General features: G+C 39.5%; 1 protein-coding gene across 1 annotated transcript; it reads right to left on the bottom strand.

Annotated features, from left to right (window-relative positions):
• Nucleotides 1–29: 29 nt before the first annotated feature.
• Nucleotides 30–18,069, bottom strand: LOC142098996 (cytochrome P450 4A4-like). Its single transcript, XM_075182029.1, has 12 exons — nt 17,760–18,069; nt 13,857–14,001; nt 12,955–12,999; nt 11,151–11,278; nt 9,733–9,857; nt 8,660–8,811; nt 8,127–8,233; nt 7,291–7,481; nt 5,785–5,918; nt 3,371–3,435; nt 2,468–2,550; nt 30–1,308 (listed from the first exon to the last, which is right to left on the bottom strand). The coding sequence occupies exons 1-12, from the start codon at nt 17,940–17,942 to the stop codon at nt 1,119–1,121; spliced, it is 1,548 nt and encodes a 515-aa protein (XP_075038130.1). The 5' UTR covers nt 17,943–18,069; the 3' UTR covers nt 30–1,118.
• Between the last annotated feature and the right edge of the window lie 4,437 nt (nt 18,070–22,506).

Below are 22,506 nucleotides of genomic sequence, written 5' to 3'. Positions count from 1 at the left end.
TATATATATATTAATTATTACTTTAGGAGGTAAGCTCTCAGGAGCAGGGCCCTCTCTTTTTTCTTAAGTTTCAGCCTACTTCTCGCTGATTTCTACCATCAGTTTCACTCATTGTCCCAGAAATAATTTGATTTACATTACCATGTTACCTGTGTCTGTGTATTAAGGTAATTATCTTAATATGGAGGCCAAGTGGTTAGCACTTCTGCCTCACAGCACTGGGGTCATGAGTTCAATCCCCGACCGTGGCCTTATTTGTGTGGAGTTTGTATGTTCTCCCCATGATTGCGTGGGTTTCCTCCGGGTGCTCCGGTTTCCTTCCACACTCCACTGATAGGTTAATTGGCTGCTATTAAATTGCCCTTAGTCTCTCTCGGTCTGTGTGCCTATATTAGGGAATTTAGACTGTAAGCTCCAATGGGGCAGGGACTGATGTGAGTGAGTTGTCTGTACAGCGCTGCGGAATTAGTGGCGCTATATAAATAAATGGTGATGATGAGATATATATATATATATATATATATATATATATCATGTCATATGTGTGTTTTTTTCAATTCCAAATATTCTTCCCTGAATAACAAGGTACCAAAAAATTATGTTGTTTATTTGGATCCCTTGGAACAATAAAACAAAGGTTTGTCTATATTTAATTTGGACTTTATTAAGAGCTCAGTGTGACCTAGGCATTATGAATATGCCCTGAATTAGTTAAAGGTGAAATTAGTAAAATTTTGTACCTGACTATTTATTGTGTCTCTATTAAAACTCCCTAGCCTCTGTTTTGTGGGTTTTTTTTTTACTAGGGGGAGATAGACTTGGTAATGAACAAGTAGAAAAGTAAATTATTGAAACTATTTCTATGCTGCCTTCCACCTGACCAGTGCTTACCCTATATGGTAACTATAGTCCCAGTTGTGACACAGAGTTTACAGTCCATTATCTTTGCTTTTTAATGACTAAGAAGATTGAGATGATTGATTTCAACTTTTTCAGCATAGTTGGAAATCCATGACATCAATTTTAGTGTTTAATATCAGGTAGCCTAGATTGTATTTTTATTTATTAATAATAATTGTTCTTGGCTTACATGGATCAAGAACACTTAGAAATTATCGTCAGATATTTTTCACCTTCTCGTGATCTATTTTCTTAAGATTGATATGTATCCCATTCAAAGATCGCAAGATTAACTGAGCAAGTATTAACGGTTCCTTTCCAGGTTCCGGGTGTAACTCAAATCTCTGTAACGTCAAAGCGATAGCAATTTTCAATTCATTCATTGCGAAATTCTGTCCGATGCAGTTTCTGGAAGTGAGAAAGCAAAGATTTTAGTGTGTTGCCTCCCTCTATGTAATATGAATGGGATATTACTCTGAAATTGCTGTATAAAAAAAATATATTTTTTCAGTACAGGGCCCTGTTATGTAAGAAATGCATTGTACAAATATAGCATTGTAAGTCCAAACAAGCCTTCTAGCATGTTGTGAAGGCTGGTAGCTCATCACACTGTCTGTTATCTGCATAAGACTCTTAGGGATCTATACATCATTACAATGCGGTGCCACTAAATATGCATCGCAGTAATCCATATTTAGGCACCGCTGGCATGTATCATGCTGGGGGTACTCTGGGAGCCCCAGCAAAGTGGCCCCTCTGATGCAATCTATTTTTCCTACTTACCGGCAGCCTAACGCCCACTGTAAAGGATTCTACAAAGCCGCAGAGGCTTCAGCAGAATCCCATAGGATAAGACAGATAACGCCATCCTGAGATGGCGTTACCTGTCTGCGCAATGCAAAGCTTATCAAGGCTTCATGCATTGCAGAACTTTGCAGTCCACATATTAATCTACGGGGACTGTGAAGACAAATGTAAAGTGGGTTATGGCAGGAGGAATCTTTGATTGCTCCTGCAATAATCCCTTGATGCATTCTGTGATGTCCATTTAACGGTTTTAATGGCTTCTCGTAGTTTGATGCATAGACCCCATGCTGTAGTAAGAATGGAACAATTAGCTGTAACATGGTGCACAGAACGGAAAACATATTATTATTTCTTTATTGTATTAAACTGCAACACAGGTCTACATTGGTTTGCTGGTAAAGGGCACCTGTTATGTAGTTCTGACAAATTAAACTTTAATAATAAGCCTGAATGCAATGCATAGTTATTATTAAAGCCAGAATATTCCTCTCAAAATCTCATACACGTGTCCCTGGTCCATTGACACTTGCACATGCTCAGTAAGGACCATCCCTGAATGCCACTTGTCTACTAGAAATACTAATTGAAAACAATGATGTCCTCAGTTGATCATGAGAGTACAGTGGGGCTGTATTTATCACATGTTGTGCCTCTGTGTGTTTGAAACTTTTTATTATTATATTTGAAATACATCTAGAAAGACGCCTTCCCTAGAAAGCTGTAAAATATAATAAAATATAATTTGTAGGAACTGTAGTACCTTCCTCCGGCAGAGAAGGGCAGGAACGCGTGCGAGTGTCTTTTGGATGAATTTTCAGGAGAAAATCTCAGGGGATCAAAAACCTAAATATAAAAATAAAAGTATAGTCATTGTTATGAAGCATAGAAATAATTGGAATACAGAGGTCATGGGGAGATTGTTAAAAGGACTGTGCTATTGACGTGCCCAGTATCCGTGCTGCATAAGTCACCATCTGTGGTGTGAGGGTCTTACAGCCCCCTCTTCACTACTTAAATAAACATTATACTGTAACATCACTCATCTGCACAAATAATGTTGTATACTGTTCTTGATGAACAAATAAGGGTAATCCTATCCAGGATTGGAGCTGGATTGTTGAATGCACCTCCTGGCTGGGGTTGGCATTTCACTGCACATCTCACACCCCACCCCACCCCCCCCCCCCCCCCCCCCCCTCCACGCTTGCTGTGATGCGGTGGCTCAGTGGTCAGCACTTCTGCCTCACAGCACTGAGGTAATGAGTTTGATTCCCAACCATGTGTGAGGAGTTTGTATGTTCCCCTCGTGTTTCTGCGGGTTTCCTCCGGGTGCTCCGGTTTCCTCCCACACTCCAAAAACACACCAGTAGGTTAGTTGGCTGCAGACAAAAGTCACTCTAGTCTGTGTCAGTCTGTGTGTGTTAGGGAATGTAAGCTCCAATGGGGCAGGGACTGAGATTGACAAATATTCTCTGTACAGCGCTGCAAAATTGATTGGCAGGTTCTACAGAGTAGAAAGTACTGTGACAATTCCATCAAATTAGACAATAGCTATATGCTGAGTAAAACTGTTAGTGTTTTAATAACTTTCTCTTCTTACACTATAGTTGTTTTATTCTCTAAGATCGAGTGTAAGTACAACATGTCACGCCACCAGACTTACCTCTGGATCTTCCCATATACTGGGACATCTGTTAATAGTATATATACTCAGGAGAACCACAGCACCTGCGGATAAGATGACAAGAATTGATGAGAAAATTGACTTATATGTGTATATATGTGTATATATGTAACAGATTCATGCCTCTATGTACACTATATGGACAAAAGTATTTGGCCACACCATTTAATTATTGAATTGAGGTGTTTCAATCAGACCCGTTGCCAGAGATGTATAAAATCAAGCACCTAGCCATGTAGTCTCCATTTGCAACCATATGTGATACATAATGGGTTGTTCTGAAGATCTCAGTGACTTCAGGCGTGGTACTGTGATAGGATGCCAGCTTTGTAATAAGATGGCTCGTGAAATATCATCCCTCCTGGATATTCCACAGTCAGCTGTAAGCAATATTATTAGAAATGGAAAGGGTTTAGGAACAACAACAACTCAGCCACGAAGCGGAAGACCATGTAAAATCACAGAGCGAGGTCAACGACTGTGAGGCGCATGGTGTGTAAAAGTCGGCAATGCTCTGCTGATTCCATAGCTGAAGATTTCCAAACTTCCACTGGCATTAATGTAAGCACAAAAACTGTGCGGCAGGAGCTTAATAATATGGGTTTCCATGGCCGAGCAGCTGCATGCAAGACTCACATCACCAAGACCAATGCCAAGCATGGGATGAAGTGGTGTAAAGCACACTGACACTGGACTGTGGAGCAGTGGAAATGTGTTCTGTGGGGTGACGAATCACGCTTCTGTTTGGCAGTCAGATGGGCGGGTCTGGGTTTGGTGAATGTAGGCAAAACGTTACTTACCTGACTGCATTATGCCAACTGTGAAGTTTGGTGGAGAAGGGATAATGCTATGGGGCTGTTTTTCAGCGTTTGGGCTAGGCCCCTTATCTCCAGTGGAGATAAATCTTAATGCTTCAGCATACCAAGTCATTTTGGACAATGTTATGCTTCCAACTTTGTGGCAACAGTTTGGGGAAGGCCCTTTTGTATTCCAACATGACTGTGCCCCAGTGCACAAAGCTAGGACTACAAAGACATGGTTTGATGAGTTCAGTGTGGAAGAACTTGACTGGCCCGCACAGAGCCCTGACCTCAACCCCATCGAACACCTCTGGGATGAACTGGAACAGAGATTACGAGCCAGGCCTTCCCATCCAACATCAGTGCCTGACCTCATATATGCTCTACAGAATGAATAAGCACAAATTCCCAACATGTTGTGGAAACCCTTCCAAGAAGAAGCTGTTATCGTTGCAAAAGGGGGAACAACTCCATATTAAAGTATATGTATTTTAAAACAATGTAATTACAGTCCCTGTTGGTGTAATGGTTAAGCGTCCGAATACTTTTGTCCATATAGTGTATATTTCCAAGGTACATAGTTACCATGTCATTTGTCACATATATATATATGGTATTCATTTTGAACAATGTTTAAGGTCCATTTTAACAACATTTTAAATGCCTCAGATACCAATGCCCACACACACAGTTCTGACATATAAATTGTCTGCTTATAATACACAGGTACAACTCCTAACATGTAGGGGGTGATATTTTCGTGCCAAAATGATACTTCCGAGGGCCAAATCAGGTGTATATCTATACATCAGATTCAGAAGAGGAACAGTTTGGGAAAGAAGGGGGTCATGGAGACTTAGGTCCAGAAATGGGACATTACCCAACAGAGGTAGATTTTAAAGGTATTTTTACCAAAGAAAAGAACAGCCTAATGTGTGTGAGTGTGTTCTGGAAATATATATATATATATATATATATATATATATATATATATATATATATATCTCTATCTGAAGGGTTGCTTTTCTCTATAAAGATTGGATAATTATGGTTTAGACCTCTTTATAGACTGCATTAGTAACTATGACACCAGTAGAAAAGTTGATTGTGCTTATCAAAATACGAAAGAAGTGACTCATGTGACTGATGTGAATGAGTTCTCTGTACAGTGCTGCGGAATCAGTGGCGCTATATAAATAAATGGCGATGATGATGATGATTCAATGCATTTAAAGTACATGTTGCCTAGATGCTTATTGTGAGCTGGAACAATGAGAAAGAAGCCTGGTTCATTAGGAAACAGAACCACATGAATATTTGGCCATTAAGCGTCTCAGTATTGTCAGTGGTCCCAAGTGGATTAATAGGAGGAATTCTAATGAATATTGATTCTCCCCTCTTATGTGAAGGTAACAAGTGCAGTTTAACCAAACAACCTCATACTAAAACTCCTCTCAGTGTCTAGACATAAGAGATTGAGTGATTTTGTTTTCTTCTTTTCTTCTTTTTTAAGACCCATACCCACCAAAGACACTGTATAGTGTTATGCAAAACATGGCTACTTTGCATCTAACAGAACACACACTGACTGACCTTTTGGCAGCGTCCTCCCATCACAGAATGTGATTGGCTGGCTGAGTTCGCGACCCACACCTGGTACTGGAGGATAGAGCCGCATGCTCTCCTTAATACACATGGTGGTGTATGAAAACTTACTGAGATCTTCCCTGTGCACACAAAGGGCAAACATTAGATATAATAGTCTTTCAGGTATGGCGAGACAGACCAAAGAGGTACATTTGTCATCAGTATAGAGGTTGTAGTGGAGACAGAAGTAGCGTATTAGTTCACTGAGAGAAGACGTATAAAGAGAGAAAATCCAAAGGCCAAAAACGGAGCCTTGAGGGACCCCAACCGATAGAGGGATCAGATGGGAGGATGTGTCAGAAGTAGAGACACTGAAGTGTTTAGACATGTATGAGGTGAACCAGGAGAGAACACTGCGCTAAGGTCAACGAGGTGAAAGGTGACCAGGAGAAAAGCGTGGTCGAGAGTATTGAAAGCACCAAAGAGGTCATGGACTTAGCCGTGAGCAAATTGTTGGTAGAAGAAAAAGTGCAAGAAAACAGTCTGTGTGTCTGGGTCGTTAATGAATCGGTGCTGTCACATGTTGAAATACTATGACATAGGTATGTTTAGATATTACTTGGAATTTATATTTGGTGCCTTAGTCTGTCCTTATGTGGGGCTCTCTACATTATAACCAGTATGTGGATCTCCATTTCTCTAAGTTATGTTTGGTGTCACCTTTCGTTTCCTGCAGCTGATAAAAATGTGGATACAGTGGACAGGTCCAATTTATTCTGATAGTAAATTGTTCGAAAAGACTAAAATGAGCAGTGGTTTTGTCCAATCAGCTTCTGACTGGAAACTATACAGAGCAGTTTATAGTAAAACTTTATCCAGGCTGTTCTGCCTGGACAATCATTGGTTGCAGCACCTCTGTTGTGTCTTCACATGAATAGTCTTTTTATGCCTCTCATTTCTCCATGCTCCTTGTTTGTGCAACAGTTATCTCTGATTCATGCTGCTTTGCTATTTCTCTGACTGTCCTTTCGCTTTTGTACCCCGTTGACACTGGGTATCCTTGAACTCCAGTGGCCGCAACTTCAACCTGTGTTGTTACTCTGGGATTGTTTATTCCCTAACAGTGCCTCATGTGCTTACACCTAGTCACACTCTCCTACAGTCTGTAAGTAAGCATGTTGCTTAGTGGTTAGCACTTCTGCCTAACAGCACTGGGGTCATGAGTTCGATTCCCAACCATGGCCTCATCTGTGTGAAGTTTGTATGTTGGCTGGTCACTCAGTGAATATGCCTACTGTCGACAGCCCTTACAACAATGTGTGGCATAATGTATTATCTTCTATATACTGAAAATATATTACAAACCAACAAGGGGTTTGGTGTTACCAATACTAAGAAATAAAATAATACTATATTACTACACCTTGATAACAACTTGGCACCTTATAAAGTAGAGTACAATACAAGAATGATGCACAGCATTATAAAAAAAAATTAAAGCACAGTTCTCACCACTCTACGGTGTTCCGCTCTCCCAGGATCTCTCTGATCTCCTCCCGGCATTTCTCCTGGTGCTCGGGGTACTTGGCCATACAGTATAATATCCAGGAGATCCCGCTGGCTGTCGTATCGTGTCCCTCAAACATGAATGTATCCACCTCTGCCCGCATATCCTCATCTGACAGACCCTGACCGTTTTCATCCTGGTAAAAGGAACATTACACTTATCATGTGATTTGTCCAATCATTAGTGATCTCCCCATTGTCTTTTTTAGCAACATTTGTGTCTTGTGAGATTGAGGAAATGCACCTGAAAAGGAGTAAAACTAATAATAAAATGGAATTAAATCCGTCAAATTAAGAATATTTCCATATGAACTAAACTTTTTGATACAAGTAGCCTTATCTATAAATAGCTACTAAAATTCACAATTTAGCTACTTAAAAACACAAATATACATACAAACATTTTTTAGACTTCTTCTCTAAAAGTTTATTGAAGGGGATTATAATATCTGGGTCTATAGCCAAAAACAAGGCCAAACAGCCATCTCTTAGGTCGTCTAGGGCAACAGAGGTATAAGCACGTACATAAACTAATTGCATTTAATTATATCACTATGTCCCACCATACCTCCTAGTTTCCTATATCCAACAAACAAACAGTACAGGTCACATTCCCAGTCTTCGGAATAGCTGTGGATTTTCTCTTTGTCTTCCATCCTTGACCATAGTGTGACACAAACGCTAATGTAAGACTTCTAGAACCTGCATGACGTTCACACAGGAATTTACACTGTTATTAGGGTTGTCATACAGATGGTTCACATCTGCATTGTATGAACTACCTTAGCGCAGAGGAGAATATCAAGGAAGTCCAGGTGTCTCTTCTGCTGAATCTTCTCCAACTCGGAATATTCCTTGAGGGATTGTTTCCTCTCTTTAATTACTTTATCTGATGGTAAATACAGGAGCAACATATTAGCAGAGGTGGGTAGTTGCCAAATAGATTTTTTGGAGCAAATTTTACTGCAAATTCATTCAGTTTGTCGTCGTACTTCAGACTGGCTTATGAAGAGGTCTCTGGTTACTTTTAGCCTACAAATCCACACAGATTGTTCAAATAACACAAATACAGACTACTGAAAAAGTGGTTTGCTCATGTGTAAGTCTTACTCAAAGCCGTATGATAAGCAAAACCAAATAATATACGTTTTAACCTCAGAGTTCCATGAGATGAGGCAATAGGATCATAAAAGCATTCAGTTTGCAGCCTTGTGCTTATATGATCACTTATAACGCCTCTGTGACTTCGGATATTCTTGCATTTCACAATGCGGGGTGTGTTCTCCTATATAAGTCTCACAGAGGACGTACTCACCTGTGTGTTCGTGCGCTGTCCTCAGCGCTCTTCGGAAGCGGAATCCATGAGGGCTCAAGTGGAAGATGAGGTCGTTATGATAGGGGAGGCAGCAGAATCTGTAATCTACCAGGAAGCTGAGATCGTACACAGCTTTGATGTAAGCACTTTCACTGTACAGATAGAGCAGAAAATGAGAATGAGTGAACTATGTTATTACTCACGGAACAAGTAATAAAGTGGTCTTAGTGGGTATCCGTTCTTGGGCAATCCCTGCCATCTAGCTCATTGCCCTGTCAGGGGCGTAACTAGACATTTTTGGGTCCCAAAACACCATTTGAACCCCATGTACCGCCCAATGGTTACAAGCTCACATATATCATCATCTATTTATTTATATAGCGCCAGTAATTCCACAGCGCTGTACAGATAACTCATTTACATCAGTCCCTGCCCCATTGGAGCTTACAGTCTCAATTCCCTAACACACACATACAGACCAAGAGAGACTAAGGGCAATTCAATAGCAGCTAATTAACCTTCTAGTATGTTTTTGGAGTGTGGGAGGAAATCTGTGCACCCAGAGTAAGCCCATGCAAACACAGGCAGAACATACAAACTGCACACAGATAAGGCCATGTTCGGAAATCAAACTCATGACCCCAGTGCTGTAGTGCAGAAGTGATAACCACTGAGCCACCATGCATATACACTTTGGACTATGACAGGGAAGGCAGACACCCCCCCCCACCCCCCCTCATCTGTAGGCCACATCGCAACTACACCTCTGGTAGTTTACGCCCTTGCATGTAGTCCTTCTTTTGGGAGAGGTTGCCTCAACCCGCTTCCCTACCCCATTCCCTCCACGCTCACCATATAGGACAGAGGGGGGGATGCATTGTATATAACAGCTGATTGAGTTGGCTTCTGTCCATTTAGATGCCACATATGATAAAGTTGTTACACAGTGTCTACCACACTAAAAAAAACATCTAATGAATGTTAAAATGTCTGAAACAATGTTTAAACTTGATTTGATAATAAAATTTAAGGAAAATGGAACCTGATAGCAGATACAAGTCTCTGTTACAAACCTGTCCATCTGGCAGTTGCTATGGTAACTGAAGGCACATTTCATAATGGTGTCCAGCGTCATGAGGCTGACATGTTGGAAAAGCTCCACTGGCTTCTTATCTGGGATGAGCCGTTCCCATTTGTCCTGAAACAATGAGAGGCTATGAAGAGAATAACAGAATGTAGAAAAAGTTTGTTTGTAACGGATTACCAGAGAGGGGAGTGAAATGATTGGACAGTTCATCTGAATGGTCTCTAATGAAAGCGATCATACGTAAAATATTTCAAAGGGTTGGTTGAAGTCTTCATCATTGCTGTTCTTAAAGTTTCTCTTTTACTAAACCTGGGGAGATGTATATATAATGGGTGCCGAAACTTTTTGGGAATTCACATAGCATAGGAAAGGCAGTACAGTGAAAATTCCATCTGGAACCTCATTGGTTGGACGGTCCATAGAAAGTAGGACTATTATGTCAATCGCTTTGTGGAAAGAAACGTGGTTGGAGAGTTATGGATGTTGCTTTAGTGTAATGGTTAATGGGGCAACACAAAAAAGTGACTTTAAGAAGAAAAATGGAAAACCTGGCTACATAGCAAATATACTACAATCAGATCAATTATTTTATGTTTGGATCTCTACCCTCTTATTGACGTATCTGTAAATATGACAAAATGCTTTTTCATATTATACTGGTTTATCAACCCATCCAAGGATGAGTAACCCCATAATAATTTGATACTTAATGCATATTTACCAACTCTTCTGGAATGTCCAGGAGAATTCAGTAATAGTCTTCTATACTGTAAGCTCACAAGCAGGACCCTGTCTACCCTCTGCCTCATGTCTGTACCTCCTTCATCAAACTTTTATGTACTTCTTTGGTTTTTATGTGTGACTTGTATTTTGCATGATTTATCAATTTGACCATCTGGCACCCGCTGAGTTTTGTGGTGCCTTACAAATAACCAATGATGATGTGAGTGAAATAGAAAGTGATCTCCTGGACTCACTGGACCGTCCGGCAATCTCCCGGATGCTTGGGCAGATAGAGAAGAGTGGGACGATTTGGTTTCTGCCATCATGCTCCTCCCACCATGGCGTGATGATACAATTCGCATAATTACTCCTCGCCCTCCAATGAGATGATGCAAACCACGTCTTTAAGACCTGCCCACATCCGGGTTCACAGAACTGCCCTTTGCATCTACTGGAGCGAGGTCTGAAAACCCGGCAGCTATGATTTAAAGGTCCCTCTCTGCTATCATTCATACTCCAAGTCCAGTCACAACTGCCTGCATGTACCCTGCCAGCTCGTCATGGACTGAATGCTTTTAGGAATGAAGGAAGAACATTAAAGAGATGTCTTATGGGTTTGAGAAGACTGGCTACAGGAAACAAGAGAAACATTTGGTTAAATAAAAATGGTATGGTAGTTACCAGCATGGTATTAGCACAATCTGACATCAGTCTGGTATACGGCTTCAGAACATCGTAATGGAACCCCGGAGTCAGCAGCCTGCGGTGCTGGAACCATTTTTGCCCCGATAATATCAGCAACCCTTTCCCTAAAGAGCACAAATAGAGTCTGCAAAAGTCCTTTCAAGGATATTAAGACCATTAAGTTATTGTACATTATGGGCCTGATTCATTAAGAAAAGTAAGGCAAAAAATTTGTAAGTCTTCTCTTGGACAAAACCATGTTACAATGCAAGGGGTGCAAATTAGTTTTTTATTTTGCACATAAGTTAAATACTGTCTGTTTTCCCATGTAGCACACAAATACTTGATAGCTTATTTGTACACTTACATTAAAAGTTGATCTAGGATATGATCTACCGCAATTATAATTTTGTCCTCACATTTTAAATTTACCTCTCCCTCCAACACAACACGATTTTGCCAAGGTTCAACCTTACTCATTTTTTTTGCTTTACTATCCTTAATGAATCAGGCCCTATGTGTGTGTTTTTGTCTGTTTCTGTTGAAAATCAATTTGATTTATTTTGATAAATTTTAGACTGTTCAAACTTATAGCTCAGAGATATGTTAGGGCTTGTACACACAGGCGTTAAATAACAATGCTAGTTAAATGTGGAAAATCCTTCTACTTTGTCCTTGTACTTGACAGAGCATTAGAAGCATGTTCTCAAATTGTCCCTGCAGCATAGTGCACTGTTAACTTAATGAGCACTCTGGTAGATCTCTGATACGTGAACATTTGTAAATGTTGCAAATAATGGCAAAATTTATGGAAATCAAAGCAAACACTTGTCAGAAAGTGCGTGTGTGTAAAGGTCCAGTGACTTACATGACGTCAGAGTGTTTGCTAATCTTTATTGTCATGTTTTAAACATGCTTTGAGCATTTGCTTTTAGTGCCTGCTTGTACGAAGCTTTCAAATTGAGAATAGTGGAAGGACTGAGACTCCAGTTGTAACTAATGATTTTTGGGTTTTTTAACGCCCAATAGTCCAGGATATTTTTTTACTATTATATGTTCCCTATTTTCAATATTGATCACTGCATTGTACAATTCCTATTATTCTGCATATTACATGCAATTCACATTATCTTTTTGTATTCTCTGAACTTCGAGTAAATTATTGAAATTATTGAAATTGAGTAATTAAATGACAAAATATTTCTGTTCATATTTACGTAGACGAACCCTCATGTTAGCTGCGCCTGTCCAGCAGGAACAGGTCCTTGAAACTTATTTTAAAAAATTGGTGACTGAATAATGTTGATATTATCCACGTTATGGAAATCATATCTACATTACAATATGTATTGTGATTGTCTGGGGGACTTGACAGCTGCTGGGAGACGACATCCTAGGATTGGCTCACATCCTGGGACAGCCCCTTCAGACAGGCATTCCCAGATAATGCCAAGCCCCCATGGCCACTTGCCAGATGTTCTATGAATTATATATAACATTCTATTAAACAGTAGTAAGATTCCGGAACCATATGTGTGTTCCATTGTAAAAACTGCCAATTTGCCTATCCATTAAATGAGATACCATAACAAGATAACATGAACTACACAGTATACAATATTGTTGCTTAAGTACTGGAAAACATGACTTTGAATAAATTACTAATTATTATGTTATGAAGGTTTTAAACGATTGTACGAAATTGGAGAAGATTCCATAATCCGATTTATACAAATTACCGATTACTAACTTTGTGTAGTTTATGCTTTCTTAGTGTAACCATTTGTATATTATTACATACCGATCCATGGAGTAATAAAGTAATAGCCAAAGTTTTCCTTCGGATCTGTAGAAAAAGCAATAATATATCAGAACTTTGAACAATCTAATTTATGTCAGGATGAATGGTGGAGGCTCTGGAAACCTGACCTCACCTTGGTCCCTGCACTTGAGGGAAATCACTGAATCTGGAGGTCTCAATTACTTGTTTTCCAGTCTTCTGTCCTTGTTCATGACCAGCTGAGCGGTGTAAAGAATTCCCCCTCAAATTCCCCTATTACTGACCTACAGCCCTCCGAACATTGTACATCAAAGCAAAGGATTCTGAATAAAAAGAGCCCATGCAGCTGCTTTAAGGCCCTACAGAGAAGCATGTGCCTATGGCCGCAGATTAATTTTACAGGCAAAACATGAATTCAACTGTGTATGAAAGGTCTGTATGTAACTGTAGTTCAGGCAAGGATTTCTGGTTGATGATTATGTACTGTAGTTAGTGGCTTGCACTACATTGGCAGCACGGTGGCTCAGTGGCTAACACCTCTGCCTCAGAGCACTGGGGTCATGAGTTTGTTTCCCACACTCCAAAAATACACTAGTAGATTAATTGGCTGATATTAAATTGACCTTAGTCTCTCTCGGTCTGTGTGTGTGTGTATGTTAGGGAATTTAGACTGTAAACCCCAATGAGACAGGGACTGATATGAGTTCACTGTACAGAATTAGTGGCGCTATATAAATAGCTGATGATAGTGTATATTATGTATTGTTCATTAACTTAATGAATGGAGGTAGGTAGTGGCTTGGAATGGTTCAACCTTACTACTAAATATGTCTCTTTACTGTTTATTGTTTTGCTAATGGTATAAACATCAAAAACACAATAAAATAAAACAGAGCCGAATTAACGACTCTTCTTCTTCTTACCCTGTCGGGACAGAATGGCCTTTGCGTAATCAGGGTGACTTATGACCAAGGACGCAAAGAAATTTCCCAGCCACAATGGATAGGCATATGGATACTGCTCAGCATAATTGGCTAGGATGTCCAAGTCCTTTCCATCTCCTTTGAACTATGGGTCAAATAAACAACAATAGATTCATAATAAAATCTCAGTACCGATTTGCTGCATGTAATCAGTTGCTCTGTGTTAATAAATACAACCATATTGTGTTTTCTGTGTATTGTAACATTAACACTTTAATCTCATAAATATTAGTACAGACCTCTCATAAAATGACAATGATGTCCATTGATATTATGACTTTCAGGTGCTAGTGCAAAATTTGCCCCACCGCCTGTACTTATGGTAGCACAGTGTAGATAATGGGCACATGACCCACATGTGGCTTCTTGTGCAGGGCAGGAAATAATGCCATGGAACATCCCAATTATAAGAGATGTACATGTTTTATGGGTCTAATGGTGGTGACATCCCCTGCATCATGCTGCCATAGCCAGGATGAGGAGTAGGCAGAAGAACAAATGCCTTTGGCATAATAAGCCTTATAGGACACAGTTCCGACACTGAGTATAATACTATTTTTCCTTCTTTGACTGAGCAGGAGAGCTGTGTTTTCAGTTTAAAGCCTGCACCTACCAACCATCAGCAATGAAAATCCCCTGCATTCCCATGGCTTGTTTGGTACATTTAAGGACATCAGCACTTACAGAATGATACAATTTCATCCGTACGGCTAAAATGCAGAATGGCCGCACGTTGTTCTCTGCAAGAATGGGCACTATCGACAGAAGAGGGCTGGCACATTTTAGACCAGGGGGCAAGACTTGACTCAGCAGCCTATTAGGAACATTTTAAAGGAAAAAAAATGCAGGTGGTCCAGTGAGCCAGCCCAAGGTACCCCACTATGGGACCGGCCCGGTCTGCCCCTGACTATCGGTGGTCAGGTAAACCTGAAGGACAGAGTGACTGTCGTTCTAAATCAAGGACCTGAATAAACAGATGGAATTTTGCGCAAGTCCCAATTCGAGCCTGCCAGCTGGGATGACTGAGATGCTCAGCAGCGTAACCCAAAAGCTTCTCCCTCCCAATATTCAAAAGTGTCCGATAGCGGACTTAATAAATATTAAGACCTCATGACATGTATTACTTGTGTAGGATAAGGCTGTATAGACTGTTGACTTCTGGCAGAATTAAAGAATTGATCTGTATTAAATAACAATCACAGCGGACATTCCTGCCTTGTATCTAACCTCTTATGGCAATGCCAATGTCTAGAGAACTAGTTGTGCCCTAGTTGTGAGAGATTGTACCAAGCAAACCTTGGTGGAAGATACAGGCCAGCTGTGAGACAATGCGATCATTACAATCAAGGCAAGAAAAAGAAATGTAATAGATAGTGATACATATAGGTGAAAGGTGTTTTATTATGTGCTATTTAAATATATCTCCAGTTATAACCCACACATAATGTAACTGCTCTGGGTAAAGGTAGTTATTATCAGATTGAAGACGTCTCTGGAGCCATAAGCACGGCTCAAACTCCAGACTCCAAATACAATACAAGATGACAATCTGTAGAAGATCAGATAAAACAATCACTTATAATTTATTTTTTAACTTCATTTTAAATATTGTGTCCATGTTTTAGTTTGTGAGGGTTTCTTTTATGGATTTTATTACAATGACATTTTCCTCAAAGTGCGTTCTCTTTTCGTTAAAGGAAGTATAATTACTTTGGTATTGATACAACATTTGGGGGGGAATTAAATTCCCCCCAGAGTATCGCTGCGCTAAACCTATTACCGTTATTACAGTAAATTTAACCTGGCTTTCGCAAAAAGCCGGCGTTGAAACTACCGTAATAACAGTATTTAAGCGCACTATTACCGTAATAGCAGTAATAGTGCGCAGGCCGCGTTACTTTTAACAGTACAATTTAACAACGGACAATTGAATTCCTCCCTTGGAAAGCAATGCTACACAGATACAAAAAGGCTAAAAATAATACTTAACTTTTCATTTTTTTTAAATAAATATTTATGTATTATAGGATTAAAAGTTAGGTTTTATTTGCAGTGGAGTTTCTGTTTGTGTTTCTATATTCTTTTCTCCTAATTGTAAGTGTGTGTATAAGAGATTAACCCCCTCTTCCCATACTATGTCTTTTGGATAACAGTATAAGTGTTGCATTAGCTATAAATGTGGTTCTTTACTAACAAATGACAAAATATAGTTTGTCCGGTAACCCCCAGCAACCAATCAGAAACTTCCTTTCATTACATCAGATCAAAGCTAATTGCGGATTGGCTGCTATGGATTGCAGCATAAATGCATTTTGTTAGCAAATAACCCACTCTAGTTACTAGTATATATTCTCCAAGAGTGATGCTACAAGCTAGCCGCATGCTAGATGACAAGGTTGTTGCAATGGCGGAAATACTGCAGATGCAGACCCTGGCGAAGAACAGAGGCCCAGCTGGTCCGCTCTGAACCAACCACAGCAGTGCCTCCGCCAACGGTGAGATTTGCTGGGTCTCGCCACAGTGAAGTCTATTTAACAAAGATTGCAGTGTAACAAGTAATCCCAGCAATCCTTATTCTGTTATCGGCTATCAAGAAACAAATCTTTGCTTTATTTATTTAAAATATTTCAATACGTTTATTACAATTAAATGTTTATTATTTTCTTTTGTTTAATTAGTGTAACTGCAAGCACCAGTCTGCTGTGAACCAGCCAGCCAGCTAACGCATGCACATAGGGCCTGATTTTGAGTTAGGAGCAAAAAAAATGAGTAACTTTGCACCTTGGCAAAACCATGTTGCATTTTTTAAATTTAAAATGTAGGGACAAATTTAAAGTTGGGGTAGGGCATGTCATAGATCAACTTTAATTTCAGTGTAAAAATAAAGCTATCAAGTATTTGTGTGCTACCTGCAAAAACAGCCGGTATTTTCCTTGCGTGCAAAAAAATAAGTAAATTTGTACCCCTTGCATTGTAACATGGTTAGTCCAGGTGCAAAGTTGCTCCTTCTCTGTGCTGTGCTCCTAACTCAAAATCAGGGCAGTAATCCTAAGGCTTTCCCGGTGACGCAGTAAATTATGCTGAGGTAGCTGAGTAACACTCAACTGACTTAGCGAAATTTTATTAAAAAATTACAAAATCAGCCCAATTGCCGCATTATGATAAATAGGTACCCAAATCTGCTTGCAAAGATTACATTTTATTTTTACCAAAGTTCTTATATTCTCTGCAGAGATTCTATTTAATTACAACTGGTGTAAACTACTTTGTTTTTATTTCCTTTATTATAACACTATTGCTGTTTTCAGCAAAACAATTACGCCTTGGCGCTATAAGGAATTTGAGAAAACTAAATATTGTTTTTCATAAAATATTAATAAAAACATTGCAAGATATATTATTAGTTGGACAATTTTAAGAAAACAAAACTGAGTGTACGTCTCCTTTAAAGGAAGGAATATTGTGAAATAACTACATTGGACCTATAACAATACTGTCCTTTTTATTTATTTATTTTTATTTAAACTAAAATAAAGTCTTAGATACAAGAAAACAAATATTTCTGTTTGACAAATGTATCCTATTTTAGTAGGTATTGGATATCTTCATAAACTTTAATATTTACCAGATTTCCCATTGCATTTCTCTTCCAGGTATGTGAATTTCTGTGCAGAGTGAAAGTAGTTTTCCAAACCTGACGTGCTTTATTTACAATGCAATTAGCATCATTGCTCTGCAGGGACTCCAGGAAATTTCTTATCACGTGCAGGAACAAAACCAAAATCCACACTGATCTAGTTTATTACTATTACCCCAATGCTGTCCACCTTCCACACACCTTACCTCGTGAGCATTCCCATACAGCCAGTGACGCTTAGGACCTTGGAAAGGTCTGAAAGCTGTAACAAGCTCTCTCCACTTCAGATACAGCTTGGAGGCTTTGAACAGGAAATAAAGGAGACAGAGCCAGGCAGCCCAGCGACACAGCTCAGTCACACTGAATCCAAACGGTACAGGAAATGCCATGGCTGGGACCTGCACCTACACAGCCTCAGATGTGGCTGTATTGCTTATTAGACTTAAATATGGAGCTGTGGGTGACAGGTGGAAGCTCCTGCCAAGATAATAGAGATTCATAGTACAGTGCACAGAGGAGGAGAGCAGGGGAGGGAGGGGTGGTGCAGCAGGCAACTGCTATAGGGCGACTAAAGCTATTGACACTTAAAGGGACAAATGAGACATTTATATGCTATAAAAACATTATGAACATTATGACCTTGGCACTATAAGCAAAAATAGAACTATGATTCATGCACAATTTTGATGATAGTGTAAATTGAACTCAGACTCATGTTTATATATATATATATATATATATATATATATATATATATATATATATATATATGTATATATATATATATATATATATATATATATATGATTGAGTTATTCTGATTCTAATCTATAACAGTTTTAGTTATTTGTATTTGTTACTATAACATGTATAGGGTTATCTTCTGTGCACAATGTAAGGGCTTAAGCTGGGTACACACTACAGAAATTTCGACCAACTTTTTATTCCGAGCGATTTTACATGTGATCGATGGTCCGATCGCTCGGTCCATGGACTGCATACACACTAGCCTTGTTTAGGACGATAAAGGGAAGAGCGGACGTCCCTTTAGCGACTTTTTACAGCCATGTTGTCGTGAGCAATGATTGTAATTTCGTACTCACTGTCGTGGATCGGACGGAAGTTTATACACACTACACAGCGGAAACGAGATTGGAACGAAAATATTAAACGGTACGACCAACCAAATGAGGCGACAATCGTCCATTTGGGCAGACTTTCAACCATCGTGTCACTGCACACACTGACCCGACTTTTGAACGAGCGGTCGTATGTCGGCTGTTTGAGCCGATTATTGGACGAAAACAGTGTAGTGTGTACCCAGCTTTACCTTTACAGCCAATCATGGTTATGTGCTAGATTTGCTCACCTATGCACTGCATAAAAATATAATGCGAGCATCCAGGCACCGCACACCATCTGGGTGCTAGGCTCTGACCTAGGTTGTATAGTGGATAATCCAATGCTGTTTGTTTTAGGTTCTTTTATATATATATATATATATATATATATATATATATATATACCATAGTTGCCTACTCTCCCGGAATGTCCGGGAGACTCCCGAATTTTTGGGAGTTCTCCCGGACTCCCAAGAGAGCAGGCAAAAATCCCGGATCCCGAAGTCGCCGCTGTTGAAGTTTGAACTGCAGGTTTGAAAAAGTGGAGATGTTGCCTATAGCAACCAATCAGATTCTAACTGTCATTTTGTAGAATGTACTATATAAATGATAACTAGAATCTGATTGGTTGCTATAGGCAACATGTTCACTGTTTCAAACCCGCAGGCCATGATCAATTTTAATTACACGTAGAATCATTTATTTCATACATAAGTGGTTAAATTATTATTATTATTATTATTATTATCTTTGACTTATAAGGCACCACAAAGGGTCCGCAGCGCCGTACATTACATATACAGAAAACAGAGAACAAGACACAACATGATACAGAAAGAACAAAAATATATACAAACACAGGTGACAGGGTAAAGCAAATAGGGTGGTACTAAGTGGGGGAGAGAGCCAGGACAAGGAAGTTAGGAGGAGGACTGATAGACTTGAATAAAGAAATGAGTCTTAAGGGCACGCTTGAAGCCTTTGAGAGTAGATGCTAACCTGATGGAACGTGGAAGATCGTTCCACAGCTGGGGAGCAGCCCGGGCAAAGTCCTGAAGACGAGAGTGAGAGGAGGTGATCAGTGAAGTAGTGAGACGGCGGTCACAGGCAGAGCGGAGGGGGCAACAGATTTGAACCATGATGAGTATAGACAGATCAGGCAAATAGAATATATACATGTAGGATAAATATATGCAGTATAGGACAGGTATAGGCTTCCCTGCCAAAGTGTTACTCTAGAGGTCAATTATGGCACACAAAATGGCCTGGCACAATATAATCGCAAATATAATTTGCAAATTATCTGAAGTTTACACTCGCCAATGGGAGCAGTTGGATAAAGGAAGGAGTATCACAGCCCTTCTTCAAATTCCATATGTAATAACATGCTAATCAGCGTCACAACCACATTGTCATGGTGACGGTCATGTGACTTGTGGCATTGTAATTTTTCAAGTGAAAAGATCACTGCACCACCCCACCACCGATATACAGTCCAGTAACAGTTACAGCACCGTCTACAGTCTACATCGTATCTTCTGACCTGCACTAACCGTGAATACTCAGTTCACATCTTACCACCTACCTGTTAGATACCACCACAGTAGAACAGGTGCAATGGTTTATCTGCCCACAGGAATGATAAAGCGGGAGAGAAAATATCCAGGAGCGCACATTTTATCTACAATCAGAAAGTCTATATTATTAAAATTGTTTCTCTGTTTAAAATGTTATGTTTTGTTGCATTTGTTTTCTTACACCACCTCAAAACATAATAAAATGATTGCTCTAATCTTAATTTTATTAATTAGGTTTTTTCAATTTCCTCTCAAGTTGAGACGGGACCACTTGAATGTTGCTTTAAGCTAGAAAAGTGCAGCACTTATAAGAGTTCAGTCGCTACCTAAATAGAAGGCTGAAGAGAAGGGGGTGCGCTGTTTCCCTGTAGAGCGATTCAGCTCTGAAACATTCCATGCAGTCTTCAGAGTTCAAGCGCTCTCGAATGAAGGCGAAGCAGCGTTCACTTCAACCTGAGTAGTGACTCAACTCTTGAACACTGAGCTTTTCTAACTGGAAGAGGCTCAAACATCCCACTTGGGCAATAATTGATGCACTGAAAAACTGCTATTAGTGCTGCAGACAACCTGATAAGTTTAAGGAATTGTTCAGATGAATAGAAAACACAACCTTTACCACATTTCAATGCTGAGTGGCATTAGAAGAACTCTAAAAAGTAATGCAGGCAGTGTGATCATTCATCTGGGTGCCTGCACCCATCTTTAGTTCACACTGGGTGCCAGGGAATTGTGGATGAGTTATTAGTCACTGGTGTTTTGTTCTGACAGATTACAAAGCCACCCTTGTGAGGGCTGCATGTAGGCATTGGAATTCATAAATCTTGTGCTTGCAGTAATTTCAGAACATTTTTCTTATTTCACGGTCCGCTTGGTTGAATTGCCCTAAATGGAGTTTTTCCAGACTGTAGTGGGTTAACAACAAGTCACCATCCAAAATTTTGAATCAAAGTCAAACAGGAGTTTATTGTGAGGATCAACGTCAGGCACAGTGATCAGCAAACCAAAGCAATGTAAAGTGTTCCGGATATATTGGCTTCTCCAGTGGAGAGTCGTCAGACTTCCACCATCCCCAGACACCAGCCATGACTAAACTGAATTTGAGCCCTTAAACGGGCCAAAACTCCTCCCCAATGAGGAATGGGTGTGTCTTCCTCCTGACTACAAGGGGATTAACCCTTTCCTCAAAGCTGACAGTTTTTGACTCACGCCAAGTTAAAGGTATAGTCAGGTGGAATATTTTTACACCCTAATTTTCCAACCAACAAATATCTGTCTAATGGTCAAAATATTTTGTTTCCTGATACATGATTGTCAATGCCATGTAAGAATGTTTAATGCTGAGATTGTACAGGGTAAGAGCGCCTGTGTGACAAGGGTAAATTAAAATTTGGTGGAGACATTCTTTAAAAATAGCTGTTCATGAGATCATATCTAAAACAAATGACTAGAGCATGTAAGATGAAAAATATACTTACTTAGCAAATCAATAATGTTCTGGTGAAGACTAAATTTGTTAGGAATATTTACTCATCTTTGGTAAGCTCCACTTCATGCCTTTAGTGATGCATTTATGTATAAATTAAGTTTTATGTAAAAAAGAAACTAAGATTGCCAAAAATGTATTCATATGGATCCTTCAACACCATACTTAGTTTTTCTGTGTACAATATATGGTCTTTTTATTGTCCATATCTCTTGCGATATGGACATGTATATATATATATGATATATGATATATATAGATGGTCTTTAGACTCCTAAAAGTAGTCACAGAGAAAGCGATACGGGCAGCCGTGCCACACCGCCAAGCAGCTACCGGTGGTGTGGTGAGGATGAAACAAGGAGAGACAGCGGAAACTGAAGTATTCTGATGATCTGATTGGCTACATGTTGCTTTATCCTAGCCCACTTGAAAACGGGGGACACAGACATAAGAAGATTATCTCTGAGAACAAAAAGGCGTTCTGATCCTAGTCAAGCGCACATTTAAAATGTCTCAAAATAAAAAACAGATTATCCATAATAAATGTCTTTACCAGCTTCTGACAATAAATTCCAGGTTTATTCTATTTTCATGGTGCAATTGTACTGTTGACTCCTTGACTCAGCTGTGACTACCTGTTATGAATGTGTATAGATGCCGTGATTGCAATGTCCACCAATTGTCAGAGAGATAAAACAATAAAGCTCTAATAAAAGTGTTGATGATATATCGCTATATAAGAGAGAAAAGAGTTGTGTAAAAGTTACACAGG

The sequence above is a fragment of the Mixophyes fleayi genome, chromosome 8 (genome assembly GCF_038048845.1).
Source record: "Mixophyes fleayi isolate aMixFle1 chromosome 8, aMixFle1.hap1, whole genome shotgun sequence".
NCBI classification, from domain to species: domain Eukaryota; kingdom Metazoa; phylum Chordata; class Amphibia; order Anura; family Limnodynastidae; genus Mixophyes; species Mixophyes fleayi.
The sequence above is the reverse complement of the archived record's forward strand: the minus strand, read 5'-3'. Positions and strand labels throughout refer to the sequence as shown.